General features: G+C 43.8%; 1 protein-coding gene across 1 annotated transcript in view; it reads right to left on the minus strand.

Moving 5' to 3' along the window:
- bmp2k (BMP2 inducible kinase) overlaps positions 1 to 18,384 on the minus strand; it is a 51,430-nt gene that overhangs the window by 26,510 nt on the left and 6,536 nt on the right. The window contains exons 2-4 of the mRNA XM_070833900.1: positions 4,149 to 4,267; positions 2,320 to 2,425; positions 283 to 425 (exon numbers count right to left, since the gene is read on the minus strand). Of these exons, the coding sequence (XP_070690001.1) occupies positions 283 to 425; positions 2,320 to 2,425; positions 4,149 to 4,267 (368 nt within the window). The remainder of the gene's footprint in view (positions 1 to 282; positions 426 to 2,319; positions 2,426 to 4,148; positions 4,268 to 18,384) is intronic.

Below are 18,384 nucleotides of genomic sequence, written 5' to 3' on the forward strand. Positions count from 1 at the left end.
CTGATGATTCTTGTCACGGGCCTGAGGGACAAAACGTTTAGTGGGGAAATTATTTGACAGCAGCGAATCGTTTATCAAGCAGAAATTCCCAAAGCTCCTCTTCCTCCAGCCTCCACAAGGTGAAGATTTGGTGTTTTTTCTCTCTTGTATCTACATTTTTGGCCTGTGGTCTAATAAAACCAGTGACCTGAAGATGTCACCTTGGATTCTGGGAAACTGTGATGAGCTTTTTTCCCCCTGACGTGTTGAGAATGGAGAATGGGAAAGAAACGGCCTCCTCACCTTGAGGTCTCGGTGGATGATGGGCGTCTTGCATTGGTGCAGGCGGGCCACGGCCTCGCAGGTGTCACAGAAGATGTGGAGGACCTCGGCCTCACTGAAGCCCACGTTCAGCCGCTGGTTCATCTGCTTCACCACCTGACCCGCTGCAGGAGACACACAGGTCATCGGCTCAGGCTGGGAAACCACTACCAGCCAGCATGTTTTGATGTTTTGACCCTTACAAACTCATTTTCCTGTGTGCTTACATTCACACACAGCAAAAGGTACCTGACTGTGTTAGTCAGCTAAGGCTACATTTTGTGTGACCGTAACAATAAACCACCAACATAGAAAAAGGGAAATGTGCCGTGTGAGTACGTGACAGTATCTTCTGCTTTTAGCGTACGCTCGGCATGTTTCAAGGACAGTCATGTGTGCAAACTAAATAAGTCACCAAGTACAGGCTTCATCCAGCCATCCGATCGTTCTCAGTAACCAGAGTAAAGTTTGCATGTAAACGTGTCCAATGAGGGCAAAACTGCCCAAAATAGCTTTCCAAAAAGCCAAGCGGTGCCAGCGAGCTGCCACGATCAATAGAGAGGCCTCACAAAGGACAGAGGCAGCACAGCGTTTAACTATTAGTCTGTAGAGCTGCATCGAATGTCTTTTTTTATTTAATTCAAAGCTTCTATTGGAGGTATTTGAATGAAGAAATGTGAATAGTTTACTGACACTATCTTGAAAACTGCTAAGTCTCTCTTAAAGTTACTGGACAGTCAGATCTGTATAAAAGTCCCTCTTGTTCTGTCACACTAACTCAGTGGGTTTCTGACTCATGCTAATAGATGCTACCCGGCTAAGTGAGCGCAGTGATGTTAACTCTTCCTAAGGTCATAAACCGGCAGATAAAAGGTAACAGCTGTGTGTGTTGTGTGTCGAACACAATCTCACACAGGGTTGAATTATCTTCAGCTCATGTAGCAAAACGTTAGCTGTGTTTTGGTAACAAACTTCGTGCTAACTGTGCAGAAACAAGGTTTACATCCAGAGAACACACAGGCGGAGGAGCGCCGCTGAGATCCAGGCGGCTCCTGGTCAGTTCACATGCAGATCGTTCTCATTGGTTTACACAGAAAGAACAACATTTATATAATAAATCTGAATTTCAACAAAGCTTTAAACTATGCGGTACATCCTTATTAGGCAAAATAACCTTAACTATGAAGCCTGATTGACAAATTCTGATAGTGGAAAGTATTTATCACTCTCAGTAAAAAATTGGCCTTGCTGTAATTTCAAAAAGTGACAATGTGCTATTAAGACCAAACATCATTTACCATCATTACTACGATACACGACAAGGACAACACACACACACACACACACACACACACCTCACAAAAAGTTAGGGATATTCAGCTTTCAGGTGAAATTTCAGGATGAACCACCACCAATACATTTCCTGCTTCAGTTAGAATTGGTATTTAAACAGTCCTCCTCATCCTGCTGTTCACATTCTGACATCATGAGACCAAGACGACACCTAACAGTTGATCAGCAGCACCTCAACACTGGAGGCTTCAAACAGGAAGTCCTCAGACGGAGGTGTTCACTGAGCTTAGAGGGTCACAGAGTGTCATCAGGAGGTTGGAACAGTGATACAGAGACTGGAAGAGTCACAGAAAGGAGAGGAGTGGACGTCCTTTGGCCACGTCCCAATTTATTGAGACACTGAACATGTTTTGTTGTGGTTTACCTACCACTGTTGGTAGATTTTCTTTAAATAAATTGTTTAAAATGAAGAATTTACCAGTGCATGCTTCTATTTAAATGCCCTACTTTCATGATATAATATCACTGTAGCATTCACTTTTTACATTTTCCATTAATTTCACCTGAAAGTCGAATATCCCTAACTTTTTGTGAACAAAAATTTGCTTTAATTGGTTTATTTGTCCCAAAATAATCTTAACTAATCGAGAGAAATCACATATTTTATAACAGAAACCACAGCGGTCATATGATGGTTTCAGAGTGTGTGTGTGTGTGAGGCTGTACCTTTACAGTACTCCATGAGGATCAGGACCTCCCAGACGCTGTCTGACACCGCATTGATTGTGGAGTCCAGGTAGCCGACGATGTTTTTGTGGCCCGACAGCTCCTTCTACATCACGGGATGAAAAGATGGAAGTCGTGAGCACAGAAAGACGCAGAAGAAGCATCCGACAAGTTCTGTGCATCTCCACAATTTAACTGTTAAAAAGGACGCTGCTCCTGATGAGTGAATCAGGAAGAGTTCATGTTTGGACTTGTGTGCAGTGGGACGCTGCAGCTCAATGTGCGATTTCAAATAAAGCATTTGAGCGTTTTTTTCATGCCTTTGTCAGTGGCAGTATGAGAAACAACGAATGTACGCTGCATCAAAGAGGACAGATAAAATCAATCATGTTAGATAAGTTACAGAAAAGAATATTACATCGTCTAAGACAAATTTAGTCGTGAAGAGGGAAAAACTTTGAAAAAAAAAAAACGTATGCACACCCTGAAAACCAGCCAAAAACACCACTTATGTCGGCGTTTTCAGTAAAATCAGTGTTTCTGTAAACAGTCAGTGGTGTTTTTAGTGGGTTTTAATGGTGTAGCGTCGACTTTTTAGGAAAAAAAGGTCTTTTTTAGCAAATACAGTATGAAAACAGATCATATTTGGCACTTTCAGCTTGCCATAGACAGGTTCTGAGCACAAAGAGTCCTTTTCATTTGAAAGAAAATATGAATTATTATGAATATTTTTATTATGTATATAAAAGAATTTCGACATCCGCCCACCCAGTGTTGTTTTTGCAGTGAAGCTACTGCGTGGCAACTAAGAAAGCCTTTTGTCTTCTTTAATGTTCTTACTCCACGCTGATCTCTTCTCAACTCCACTAATCTCTCTTCAGTTGATTCAATCGCTGGATTAAAGCAACAGTGTTTGTGTTTGTTGGTTGTTAGACGCCAGCGTGAGAGAGCAGAGCCTGCTGTGTGTTGTGGAAACCGACACACCTAAGGCAGCGTCCCATCGGGCCACAACTGTGTCGATGTTTAACCCCAGCTCTGTGTGTGTGTGTGTGTGTGTGTGTGTGTGGTTCAGACTGAGCCGTTCACTGACACATCGAGGTCAAACGTTCACGACGAGACATCTGCTGTTGTCCGAGCCGTACGTGTCTGACAGGTTAAGGAATAAACGAGAATACTTAACATTCAGTGATATGAAACCGCCGAATTATAAGCTGCAAGTGTGAGTGTAACAGCTCAAAAGTATTAGGCTGTGTGTCGGCTGACACTGTGTTAATGCACCTGGTTGATTGACAAACACCTTTCTGCGCTTGCCAGACTGGAAATGCTGGAAAACAGGATAGGTTAGGATGGTGGAATGAAGTCATTTATGTGCGTCTTGCTTTGTGACAGCCTGCGTCTTCATGAAGGGCTCGAGTCGCGTTTGAAACGGGTATAATGTTCTTACATTAAACACCAAAGAAAACTGACAATGTCCCCAGGAAATGTTCAGATAATGAGCACAGTGTCAGTGGAAACGCAGCTGAAACCAAGAATTAGTTAGAAATAATTACAATTAGCACAACGATGGGCTGATACTTAACCCTGATAGGCTGTTGTTCGATTCACGACTGTGTGTGTGTGTCTTATCTAACACTTCCACAACGATTAAGCACAGCCAATAGGATGTCTTCTCCTCTTCCTGTCCTTCATCTATGTGTAAAATCAGAACTAATGCAATTAACGTATGTAAAATGAAGCTGCAGGAGTAAAGACGAGCAGGAGGACTTGAGCGGAGAGGAGAGATAACGTCTGTATCTGTTGCAACCACACTCGGATGCTGCTGCTCTCACCATGATAGTGATCTCCCTCTTGTAGACGTTTAGGTCCGGGACGTTGTTGACGTACATCCTTTTGAGAGCGCAGCGGACGCCGCTGTGCGTTCGAGCCAGAAACACCACTGAGAAGCCTCCTGGGAAAAACAAAACAAAAAAAAAACAAGATGACGGGGGAGAGCATTGCATCAGCATATTTTAAAAGGTCTCACGTTATGCTCTTTGGATTGTTTACACGGTTGCAAAAAAGACATTTATCTCCAAGCGGACATGGCTGCTGCCGCCGTTTTCAGCCTCTTCCTTCATGCTTTGCTTCAGGAGAACATTATAGACTCTCACACACATATATTGTATGAGGTATATATATATATAGTACGAGGGTCTCTAGAGACACCGGGGACACATATTTATGTTGACAAGACATTACAAAGTGCTTTTCACACATGAATATTATATATTACATATCATATTAATGGTGAAATGGTTCACACAGAGGAATACTGTATGGAAAAGCTGCTAAATAATGAATAATAATGAATAACACAATGCTCACGTGAGAACTGATTCTCCCTTGCATTAAAAATAGTCTTTGCAACAATTAAAATTCTCCCATCAGGACGTGTTTTTCTGGTTTTGTCCAAGAGGACTTATCTTTACCCAAACAGCAGGATAATTCAGTAGCTTTTACTTGTCTAGTAACTTTGCAGCTAATTCTGTTAACAGGGAAGCAAATATCATTTAGTCGCTGTCCTGTTCGAACTGTTCAAGCTCCATTAAACCTGGACTCATCGTTTTTGTTTTGTTAGAAATATTCATATGCATTCAAACTCAGATGATTGCTGCTGTGGGGACGCCTGTTTTAGTTTCCGTTACAAACTCTCTTCTCTTCCCACATGTTTTTTTTCCCCCCTCACACACATTTGCAATTTCTGTTGAGCTGCCCACAAACAGAGAAGATCCATGTGTGAGTGGTCCAGCTGTGGTGCAACAGTGGAGGACTGTGGATGCTGCCTGATGAACGTGGGACATACAAGAGGATAAAACACAGCAGTGCCGACAAAAAGAGCAAATATCCTCAGATGTGCTCTTTAAAGTCAAAGTAGAAAAATCAGACGAGGATAATCACGGATCTTTAAAAAGGTTATTATCATATTTTCACTGCATAGCACGACTCGACTCATTTTTAGCACCAGATACTTTCACTGCAGGTGCCATAACATCATCCTCAACGTGACAGTAAAGCACAGAAACAATGGAGGATGTCAAAGGGATGGTGTTGTTGATGCTCGGTACGTCACTGTTGGACAGCAGCACGGTTTAGTGGGCTGCTGTTTAAATATGGGACGGCTTCGCTTTTTAAAATAGGCGGCTGCAGCGTTTTCACTCCACCTTTTAGCATCAGCTCAGCTCTCTTAGACACTTGGCAAAGTTAAAGCACCAGGTATCAGGTACTATCTACCACTTTATCCAGTGGAAACCGAAAGAGAACGGTTCCAAGCGAGGCGAGCCGAGCCAAGTCGTACCATGCAGTGAAACGGGGGCTTTGAGTTGCATTGGCCCATCTTCAACTGGGTTTAATCCTGCAGAAAATTAAAGCATTTGCTTTATAAATCAGCAAGGTTCCACAAGCCTGAGATATGAAGCTGAAAATGCACCGTGGGAGTGGGTTTTGGTGGGAAGTGGGCTCTCTGGTGTGGCAGTAGTCGGTGTTGACAAGGACAAAGAGTGTAGCTGGAGTGCAAGTTGCTGTTGTCACTGTCCTGTGCGCCTCTCTGGGTGAATGGACACTAGCAGCGTGATGATGGGCCAGTCCCAAGTACCATTAGGTAGGGTTCACTGAGCCACTGAGCGGTGGGCATCAAAGTCCACCGACTGAGGAAAAGAAAGAAACCATCAACAATGGCGCACTTGTTGCCTAACAGGTTACCTTAGCTCAGCTGAAAAACAGCCTGGATTTGGATTGGGAAGGAGAAAAAGGAGGGGGCGGGTGGGTGTGGGGCGTTGAAGTGACCAGTGGACACAAAGGCCTTCATTGAAGGGCCCATCAACACTGCGTTTAAACAGATCTCAGCAGGTGTGCTGCTGTGAGGGCAGGTTAAACCTGTGTCAACAGAAGACGGCAGAAAGTCGGACAAACAAAGCAAACATCAACAAACTAAACCCAAGTGTTCACTCGTATGAAGTGACAACAGTGAGCGTTACTGTGGCGGACATTATCAGATTGTGGGGGGGGGACTGATGTCGCTCTGCAGGGATGAACGGGCAGCTAATGAGACAAAAGACAACCTGCTACAGCAGAGCTCCAGCGGACCATGAAGGGATGAAACTACCTTAAACCACCACCAAAGTGACGGTTCTCTTGGACGGGGAGCGGTTAAGTCTGTTCGGTCTCATCTAGTTTATTTTTGCCTCATTTCAAAAAACATCTTTGGATCAGTGGCATCAGAAATCACCAGAATCTCCTGCTGACAGTCACACAGTCAGGCTTAGCTGCATAGAGACAAACGATGAACACTAGAACAAAGACAATAAAAAACACAAACTGCTGATAAGACAACAACACAAGCAGCCTATAAAATATTCTGCTGATGCCACTGGAACTGGTAGCACACATAGAACGATATCAAATATCTACTGCAAAGGAAATAAAATACAGGAACAGAAATATGTCGGAGAACTTTAAATGTCTACATCAGAGTGGTTCAAATACTGGAACAGAATAAAAAGATGGTATTAGGAGGTGCCCAGCTGTTGTATCCGCAGAGCTGCAGCCATCTCTAAAAAGAAACTGAGACAGACAAGACGAGGAAGAGGAGCCGAAGCTGTTTACGCCTGCTGGATGCCGTCTATTGATCGGCCTCGGTCTGCCCTGTATGCTAAGGTTAGCTTGATGGTCACTACAAACTGTAGGCCGGGCGTAAATCGATTTTCTGTAACCAGCCAGTTGAGTGCAGAGCCATCCGGAGACTTGGGGGAGTGAACTTAAGGCTGAAAAGTGAATCATATGACACGAGTCTTTTGAAAGAGAGACTTATAAAAACAGTCAGATGCACTTTCTGCAAGATGAAACCAGATCATATGCGATGCACAGTAAGAAAAAGCTACCTGTGAGTCATCTTGTGCAGATGTCAAGCTTTGTCTGCTGCTTTGGCACCAAGATGTAAGATGCAGATGTAATAAAGATCAAACTTAAGGCAGGAAGATGTTGTGTGTGTGTGTGTGTGTATGTGTGTGTGGGGGGGGTGCATAGGCCAGATGATATTTTACAGGGCAGAATCCATTAGCTCGGGCTAAAGGCCAAGAGGCTGAAAAGAGCAGGCTGTTAAAACACGTGTGGACAAGACACAGAAGAACAACTAACTTTCACTACAAAAACAGAAAGCTGAGACCTGCACTTAACAACCAAACTCACCCCCCCTGCTGCCTTAACCTCGAGCAGACTACAAGACGTTTTCTGACTGCTGTCTTGTTGAGTTGGAGGTGCACGATCAACCCACTCCTGGAGATCCATCTCCAAGGGGCTCCAGCTATAAACATCTTGTCAGACTCCCCGACACCAGCTGTTTACTTGTCTGTCATTAGAAAGCGACTATTTCACTGTGTCATGTCTCCACAGGGGAGGAGAAGATAGAGGCCTCAGCTGAGGGCCATCCCACCAAACGCTTCCTGTCTGCCTGCTGGCCTGCTCTGGGTCGGGCGACTGACTGGGGCCATATGCTCCAGAATCAGGTTCTCACTAAATCACCACCCTGGGGCTTTTTGTTGCCTCCCATGACTATGCCAGCTACGGAAGTGGTACGCTATTGAGTGTGTTATTCTCCTGAGTGGCTCTGGATGGAATGATTTGTTTTAAAGGGGCTTTGTGCCCAGCATACCAACTTCCAGGACAAATAAGGGACCCCTGAACGCCACAAAAGGTCTTTAACTGTACAGGAGGCTGGTTTCAACCAATGACAATGACATGTCTGTTTGTGACTAACAGCGGCAACTCCACCATGATACGTCAAACAATGGGATGGAGTGAGGGATGAAAATACCTTCAGCGGTCCAGACTGAAAAAACAGATAGAATTAGGCTGAAACGATGACGGCGGTTCTAATGTATCCACACAACAGTTTCTCTTATGATGCTGCTGACGGAGAAAATTTGGGGAAAGCATCTTAAATTTGGGTAAAGCATAACTTAATCCTTTACTAGTAATAATCATATATCATAATAGATAATTTTCAAAATGACTGGTTGATACAGCGGTAGACCAGCAATGTGTCCTGTTCTCTAAAATCCCTGTTTTAGTGAATGTAGTCTGGTGTGTGTGCTGTTTGTGGTTAAACCAAAAGGATCTTCCAGGTCTCTCTCTGTAGGGATCCTTTCCATGATGCTGTCACACACTTAGAATAACACTCTGAGCCTGTCAGTGGATCAAACAAGCTCTTTTAGTGGACCTACTGTGATCAGGTGCAGTTGTCCCAAAGGATCACGTTGCAGCCATTGCAGCCCGTTTGGTGTCTGCTGGCTGAGGTGATCTACTGGACCAGTTCCAACACTTTTCAAATCAAATCAAAATCAAATCAAAGACTTTATTGTCACATGCTCAGCAGTTACATGAAGCTGTCACTGGCAGTGAAATTCTTGTGTCTCTGGTTCCTGGTAGAAAATAGAATAAAATGTACAGCTAAATAGATAAATAGAGGTGCAGATTATGGGCAGTTTAAAAGTCTTATGGCCTGGGGGATGAAACTGTCTCTAAGCCTGCTGCTGCGGACTCGGATGCTTCGGTACCAACGGCCAGACGGCAGCAGCCAGAACAGTTTGTGGCTGGGGTGGTAAGAGTCCTTGGTGATACTGGTGGCCTTCTTCCTACACCGCTGGGTGTAGAGGTCCTCCATGGATGGCAGCATCGCATCGTCCTGGTGATGTGCTGTGCTGTGTCTTCACCACCCTCTGTAGAGCCTTATGGTTGAGGGCGGTGCAACTGCCGTACCAGGAGGTGATGCAGCCAGCCTTTTGTTGTCATTTAGACAATAAAATGGGGCCAAGTTTGAAAAATATCCATAAGTTGGACAGACAGATGATACCTAACAGCACTTTCAGTATACTAAAGCATCCTTCCTCTAGCTCCCCTCCCGCTTGGCCGTGGAGAGGGGATGGACTTACTGCGAGGACAGTCAATCGTCAGTGACAGTTGGTAGGAAAACCCCAAATCCAGCAGGCCAAGAAGAAAGAGGGGTCAGGGACGACATTAAAGCGTGGTGCTGAGCGAGGGCTGTAATTACTGGAGAATTTTCCCCAGCCCTGCATCCAGCGCTTAGGGACCCTGACATCACTGCAAAGCCTGAGTAACTAGGACAGTCACAGGCACTGCACATGACAGCCTGTGGAAGAGGCTTGAAAGAGGATCTCAGCAGCCTTTGGAAACTGATGTACTCAGCCGGCCTTGTGATATATGAGAGAAGAACACTTCAGAAGTGGTGGAGGAGTGTCTCAATGTGGAAGGATTAGAAGACAGAGATGATACGTTTATAGGCAGATGTTCTTCCTCTGTAGCATGATGTCATCCATGATAACTCTCTGTCCAACCCACAGACTTTGCGCTTAAGTTAGCGTGACATCTTAGTGGGTTACAAAGCTACAAACTAAGAATGTAGTTCAATTCAAAAGGGACTCCTTTAGCTGTAGAGCTGCTTTTAAGAGAGAGAATGCCATTTGGAGCAGACTTAGGCATTTCCTCCTGGAGGCCCTCATCCCCAAACACGAACCCATAACACTTCCCCCACAAGTCCTCACAGTAACTAGCTTAAAACAGCTTGAGCTAACCTGTGGTTGCATTAACATAAGTGTGGAGGATACCTCATCTTCATTTTAGCTTGCAAAGAACAAGTAGAAATGGTTATCTGAATGCTTGTCTCTAAGCAAATGATGATACCTGAAACGTTCAAGATGAGAAATCAGGTGAAAAGTAAGAGTTGTGCTTTGCTTTTCTGGGCCTCCTTTTGCCTGCAAATCTCCTCTTGGCCTTCTTCCCCAACTTCCCCCTTGGGTGAGCGTTATTTCATAAGAGCTGAATTTGGAGAGGAATCCCCCCTTTTGTGTAAACTCTCTACAAAGGAACACAAACCTGGTGGACACACTGTGTGGTGGAAGAAGTCCTCAGACCTTTGACTTCAGTGAAAATGGCTAAACCACAATCAATTAAAAGTCCTGCATTCAAAACTTGACCCAAGTACAAAAGTAGTAGTGACTAAACATGTATATTACATTATTGGATTTTTATTATTTATATGCTGCTGCATTGCATCAATACATCTTTAATAATGCATCACAGTTCTGAAATACATGTACCTCAAAACTTTACTTAATGTGCAGTATTTTGATAAATGCCCACGGTTGACCACAACAAAAATAAAAACTTTAACTATGCAAAAAAAGACAAAGAACTAAAAGTGCTTGTTTGATCCACTGACAGGCTCAGAGTGTTATTCTAAGTGTGTGACAGCATCATGGAAAAGATCCCTACAGAGAGAGACCTGGAAGATCCTTTTGGTTTAACCACAAACAGCACACACACCAGACTACATTCACTAAAACAGGGATTTTACTTTATAGTTGCTGGTCTACCGCTGCCTTAATCAGTTAGTTTGTTTGTGTTATTATGTGTTACACAAATATAATGTTGGATCCAAACTAACCCTTTAAATTACCAAAGTCACACAATAACACAAACAGTCTAACTGATGGAGGCAGCAGCAGACCAGCAGCTCCTGTGTTCTGTGAGTTAAAATTACTGTTTTTGTCAATGGAGTCTGGTGACTTTTAAGAGAGTGTTTTTTGTATGTTTTAGCCACTGACAGACTCAGATTGTTATACTAAGTGTGTGACAGCATCATGTAAAGGATCCCTACAGAGAGAGACCTGGAAGATCCTTTTGGTTTAACCACAAACAGCCGTTATATCGCTCTCTGCACACACACCAGACTACATTCACCAAAACAGCCGTTTTACAGTGCAGTACACAGGAGTTGCAGCTAGTTAGTTAGTTACAATATTTGTATAACACACACACACACTTCTTTTATCTGACCTTCATGACACTGTTGTCTGCCAAAATGTACAGTAAGGACTTTCCTAAACTTCGGTAAACTCAAACCAGTGTTACACCTCCTGTATAACCAAAAACCAAAAGTCAGAGCCATCCTTCTACAGAATGCCGCTGAACTCTTCATGTGGACTAACAGGTGCCATTTTTCCACAGCAAAGTGGGAAATGGATTTGCATAACAGACTTCAGGTCTTTGCCAGTTTGCCGTGCTTTGCCAGCTGCTCTTGCTAATTACCGATAATGACTTTTTGATCACCAGCGCTTTAGCAAATCCTTTGAGATTTGGCATTATACAGACTAATGCAGAAAAAAAAACTTCTGTGTACTGTGTTTTTTGTTCTCTGGCTGGATCATGCAGCGACCACAACATGCAATTTGGTCAGTCAAACTGGAGTTACAACAAGTCTGCATAGCAAAGGCAGGCGCAAACACACAGCAGGTTTCAGAATGTGAGATGTCAGTTTCCTTCTGGGAACCAATGTGAAGGTCGGGATGCCGGCATTTCATCTGCAGCCTAAACGGCGCCCGTCCACCCTGAGGTTTTTCACGTTCTTCGGGCACTGACAGACGTGTCAGTCTGCAAACATCAAGCCCTCCTGACCCACTTTAATATAACAACTATCTGTAAAGAACACTGCTTAATCTGTCCTCAAGACTTACACCGTAGCCGCACTCAGAAAAGCATCGGCGGCATAGGTTGTCGGCCCTAAAAATAGACACGCACTTGCTTTTAGCGAGCGGTTGAGAGATTCTGCACTCTGTGAGCTTTTTCCTCACAGAGCACCACACCACCGTGCCATCTTTTCTGGACCTTTCAAGCCAGAAATCCTTTTTCAGGTAGATGAAGATAGAGACAAAGTGTGATTCTAAATTCATAGCATGCTAATTATTAAACACGTCGGGGGGGTTTTTTGTATTATACATAAACAAAGATAACACAGAGCTCTGCTGAATTCCCACCTGTTCCTCATCTCTCACCACAGTTAACCCAAACTGGTAATGCTGCAAAACTCTCTGTCACTCAAGTTTCCTCTTTCCGCCAAGTCAAATATGCACGGCCACAGCAAGGAGATAACCAAGGTTGTTGCAGGTCAGATATTTTTAAACTTTTGGGAGGTGAGCGAGGCGCTCTGCCAAAAATACTGAGGAGATAGTGGGATGCTGCGAGCATATGGGTCTAAAACGAATGGAGGGTGAGTTCAGAGGCTCAATATGGCAAATGGTCCAACATCTGGGGGGGGTGAATGGTCCTAAGCTGCAGGAGCACACTGAATGTATTCCAATGTTTTAGGACACACACATTTCAGTTTAACTGCTCTACTGAGTCCACTATGTATCTTAAATATGGATCTTGTCAGTGTAATATTGATGAAAATGTAAGTAAAATAGTCCCCCTGAGTTTTTTTCAAATCTTCTCAGGGAGTGATTTCTCAGAAGGGACCCCCCCCCCGGACAGAGAATCGGTATCTTATGAAGCTCTGTTGTGTGGAAAATCTTAAATTAACCTTTTGGGGCCATTTCTTCCTGTAGAGATACCCAGTTCTTTACAACGTTTTCTAATCAAACTCTTGTGAAAAGGTTGAAAGCAGGATCTCTGACTCTCTTCATCACACTGACAGGTACGTCTGCTCTGTATTCAACACCACACGGCTCTTCCTCACCATAGAGAGGTCACTTTCAGATGGCGAGAGCCTCACACATCTGTTCAGTATGACAGCATTGTATGATCGACCTCTGCCACTCAGTTTCTTTCCTACAATGACACTGTCCAAAATAAGTGAAGGGGTTTGCCACTGAAAAGTTCCCTCCGTAGTTCTTAGTAGCACTATGGAGCCGTTCTTTACCACCTGTGCTGTGGCGCGGTGCACACTGCTGCCAGCGGTTTCACACTATTTCACCGATCTACAGGTGGCAATGACGTGCCAACAAAGCAGGAAGAGGAAGGCAGCTAGCTAGTGAACAAAAGAGAGATTTGGTCTCTTTAAACGGCGCTGGTGTTTCAATAAAGGAATGTATCTGTTGTTAGGATGTATGAGATGTTTTTGAAGCATCAGTAAAGTGACGTTTACTTCATTTATCCTGCACGATGTACCCAAAGCTAATGTTAGAGCTAATATACATTCGCCACCATAGCCAAAACTCCACATCGGACCATCAGCCAGGTACAGTTATGGCATAGCATTACTCGACATACATACTGAAAAGTGAGTAACTACTTGCTATCATCGTAGCGTAACATTAGGCCTTAGGTTTTCTAATAAATATGATTGGCATTAATCAGGTGTAATCAACACACACACACATCGATGTCAGTAGAAAAAGGCTGAACAGAGAAGTGCCAAAACAAGAACTTCTGCTCTGTCTGCTTGTTTTTTTTTTTTTTTCTTCTAACCACCACACATCAATGTCACCTACAGTATCTCCCAAACACACACACACACACCTCTGTTGTGCACAGTAACTCCAGCTGGAAAGTGAGAACCACAAACACCACTGCAGACACTGAGGCACGCCTCGTGAAACTGTCAATCAGCACTACAACGCCTCCTCCTCCTCCTCCTCCTCCTCCTCCTCCTCTTCCTCTCTTCGTTCTTCCGCTCTGGCTCATGTGTTAAGCGCAGGAGGAGACTCGACTGCAATCAAATCGAAGTTCTACCCTGACTCAGGTGAATGACGCAAAGCACTTAAAGATGGATGCAAGTGTGTGAGGAAGTCTCACAAAGAAGCAAGCCCATAAAAGGTAATATGAGGAGGTGCAGCCATGAGGGTTTTTTTTTTTTTCTTCTTCGTGGGCTTAGTGAGCTGGAAGGTTCTGGCAGTCAGCTCTCATACATCTTACCTCAACAGTGTTTACAGCTGAACCGACAGACACAAGTGGCTGAGCTTTGGAGGCTTTGTGATGAAATTGGGGGGAGAGACAGAGTTGCTGCTGGACGAAAAGGATTCACAAGGGTAGAAGGAGAGGTCCAGGGTCAACAACACCCCGACATACAAAAAACAACAAGAGAATCAGTTAGATTATCGATCACTTCTTTGATAAGCCGAGACGTGGGTCGTGGACCGTTCGCTCAGCAATGGGCAGCTTTCAGCGAAGGTCACACCGTATGAGGTTTCAAATTTTGCCCGATGTGGTCGCTTCAGACTAAACAACGGGTCTTTACGTGGCTGTGCAGATAAGCAGTGGGCTGGAGTTAAGGGGCCCGTAGTTTACACGAAACTTTATTTACACAAAAGAAGCTACGCAAACATCATCACCATGAGCCGACAGGTCTGCTCGGGCCGCCTGACGGGCTGGTTTCTGAAGTCAGCAAAGAGCAGGATGCACAACCTACCAGTGAAGGTGAATGATGTTTGTTAAGAAGAAATATTGATCCTCCATTAGCTCATATTATAGCTTATCATTACATCACAACTTCCAGGCTTACTCCCATTTTGTTTTCGTTTCTTTTTCCCTTAAATGGTTTTATATCGTCTTGTTTGCAGTGATACTAGTTGATGCTGATATTATGTTGTTTGACTTACATTTATGAGGGGTTTAAATTATATCTGGTCATGTGAGGTTGTTAGCAGGCTGCTCTACTTCTTGTTCTGCTTGGTTAACAAAAACAGACAAAAATACATTTCAAATCATGATTGCGATAAAAAAAAAAAAAGGTTAATTGTTCAGCCAATTAAAAGTGAACATGATAATGGTCCAATGGTGCAGCGGCACCTCAAACAGCCACTTTAATTTCAGGATGTGGCCAACAGTGCAGCAGCAGGGGTTTTATTTGCCTTGATGTGATTCAATTTAGATTCACACTTTGACAAGGACATCCTGATAAAGACGTCCAGGACTTGCTGGATCCTCGTACGACACGTAAACTTATGTCTCGCCACAAACATAACGTAACCTTCCTCTTTTTCTGGCTCCGATTTGACACTAGACCCAGAAACCGACCACCCAACTGAGGGATCTCACAGATCAACAAATACATTTAGCATAATGTTTCATAATATTTGTAATGATTTCGTACCCAAGTGTGTGCCTCCAAACAAGCTCGCAATCAGCTTCCAAACAAAGACTGAGAACCAACCATCTAAATTGAAACCTGGGGCCAGATTTCATTTGATTATGATGGACGGATGCCCGTAAATTACTTTCCATAACAAACAAGTGTTTCACAACAAGATTAGATGTATAATATACTCAGAATAGCCCGGCTCTGGCAGATTGGGTGACGTGTTGGCACCAACTTGTTTACAGTCTCAGTCATTAAGGCTGCGGCAATCATTCATCACTCCTGAATCGCCATCCAATCGAGCGCAGCGTGTCGTGGAGTCACATGAGTCTAACCTGTACTTATTCTCTCCAGCCGACCTCTGCCGAGCTATATACTGACATTTATGAACGTATTTATCACAGATACTCTCCAGCTCCTGCTCATCACAATAATAACCTCCATGTTGGTGTCTAACTGACATACTTGGAGGATGCTGGATCCCTGGACTGGTGGAAACTGTCAAAGCCCTTTGTTTGTTATAATAAGGATTTCATTGTACAATATAATTCTGAAGTACACACATCCTTATTCTGAGACAAACCTCTGAGCCAAGCACACTAAAAGACGAGGAGTTCAGAAAACCTTGAGCTTCTCACAAACACTCATCTGCCAGCACATTCATAAAAACTGTCCTCATTCAAGGTCAGCACAACCAAATCACCTCTTTCATTAAAAAAAAAAAAAACAGTGTGGTAACTCAGTGCACTGCTGTTTTTGATTTGAATTTGTCATTAACTCTTTAAAGCCACCAAACAGCATCCTAATGATGAATGTGTCTCGGACATGGCGCAGTGATAAATCCAGAATTTGTCGATGACACTGATCAAAGACATAAAGCCGCCACTGACGGTGCAGCGAGGCGGAGTGTTGTAGTGGACAAATCAATGTCTCCTCTGTTTGGCGGCTTCCATGTGACCCGAGTTCACTCCTACGTTTGGCTCGACGCCCTCCTCAGACCGGGTGATGATGAATTGGTAGAAAATAATTTGTTTGCAGTTTCACAAAGAAGGGAGGGACGGCAGCGCAGAGAGGCAGATACAGAAGGCCTCAATGAGCAAGCACAAAGGCAGCGATGCCCATCACGGGACCAAGTGCTGCGTCGTACCAGCATTCTTTCTGGGGTGCTAGAATAAGACAACAAAGGGGCACAATGTGCCTATTCATCACCAGTACAGTATGCTAATAATGTAGATGGGATGCATTCTCCCCACCCTCCCTCCCTCCCTCCCTCCCTGGCAAAGAGGGAGGATCAAATGGGTCATTCAAAAAAAACATTATCAAAAGAATCGCTCAGCCCTGGAGAGCAGCGATTGATGAAGCTGCTTTTTAGCTGAACGCAAGACAAGCAAGCAATTAGACCAGCACTGTTCAGATCTGATCACTCAGTCCAATTTAAGATGATACTGTTTAACAAAAAGAAAAGTTCAGATGTCCGAGCAAAGTGTTGTTAAAACAAGGCTAAAGAGACATCCACACCGTGAAATATAACTAACGATTACTATAAATATGTTCCTTTTAAAAGACCACGACAACTGTGGTAAACTATGTTGTTGGTTCAACATCACCACCACTAAGCTGCACTTTAAATCCACAAGTTGTAAAGTTTTAGTTGGAACAGTTTGCAAGAGCGTGAATGAATGAAGCGTGAAATGTAAACCTTGTATCTTCAAAGTCAGTGGGATCGAGTGTTTGACGCACCGCTAGCATCTTATCTGACGTCAGAGAAACACATCTTTCCTAACAGCTTCACGTGCAGCTGTTTGTTCTTATAGAGAAACTACACATCAGCGGCAGCCATCTTAGTTGTTAACTTGACGTCGTAAGTGTCGATCCTGGAGTATATTACGTTAATCTGCCTGGAAATCTGTCTGAACGGGAGAGGGACCAGACGCATCTGCTTGAGCCATTGTCAGGTGCACTGAATAACACTGTTCGCTGCAATGAACGATGATTATTTGGTTAGTATTTTGACGTATGACAAATGATAATAAATTAAAAAAAAAAACAGGGTGAAAAGGAGTTAAAAAACTTAATTGCAGATGCGTATCTGGACGTGTTGACAGTCAAAAAGTTTTTTAAAAAAAGGGACCAGCAAAAACAGGCGATGAAAGATAAAATAATTACTTTGCGGTTGTAAGATCTTGTCTCTGTTTTCAGTTTGAACCAGAGCACAGTTAGTGCCCTCCTCCATCACTCCATCTCGGGAAAATATAGTTATTAATATTATGACACTCATTTCACCCATATCAGTCCACTTGGCTCCGAGTCAGCCGCTTTTTCGTTTTATCTAAACTGTGTCAGACCCAAACAGGCAACGGTTATCTACAGCATATTTACTTAACGTTTGGCTGCAGCTTTTTATTTATCATATTCCCTACGACAAAGCAAACACTGCCTGACAACAATGAGCTTATCAAATGTACCTCCCAAACTGTTGCTGCACGTCACGTGAGACAAAAAAAATCAAGTGTAACCGCATTTGCGTTGGCAGATTTCTAGTTAAAAAGCCTGTTTGGTGAGTGCATGGCGTGCGTCCAGATCACGAGCGGCACAGGACAAGATGAAAAAGGCCACATGTTCAGTGTGAACACAGCAGCTGTTTGCATTGAAACGGTGTTTGCGTTTCTGCCGTTTACGTGATCGGTGGCTCGCCGTAGTCGACCGAGGCTCAGAGCCTAACACACGCTCTCATCTCTGCAGCCTGGGACGTGCAGAGCGACGTAGTAGACCCCAGTGTAAACGGTTCTGCTGACGGCGAGCGAACGTTTATGTGAAGTCAGCGCGTTCAGAGAAAGTTTTTAGGTTTGTGGTCGTGTGTCACTCAGAGGACCGGCCAGCTGAGAGCCGAGCTTTGTCTAGAAGCTTTCTATATGACGGAGTTAAACGTGATGCATGAAAAACATAGGGAGCCACTATGAGGCACAAAGTCTCTGATGCTTAGAAGATGGAGGTGACCCTAATTAGACAAGGCAGTGATGGATTACAACCTTGGTGTTAACACGCTTGTAAAACTGCTAACAAAGGAAGTGAAACCAGCGAGCCAAGGTCTTCCTGTTAATTAGAAAGAAGCAGTGCCATTTTACAAAGAATTTCACCAACACATGAGCCGTTTGCCT

Source organism: Pempheris klunzingeri, chromosome 7 (assembly GCF_042242105.1).
Source record: "Pempheris klunzingeri isolate RE-2024b chromosome 7, fPemKlu1.hap1, whole genome shotgun sequence".
Classification (NCBI taxonomy): Eukaryota; Metazoa; Chordata; class Actinopteri; order Acropomatiformes; family Pempheridae; genus Pempheris; species Pempheris klunzingeri.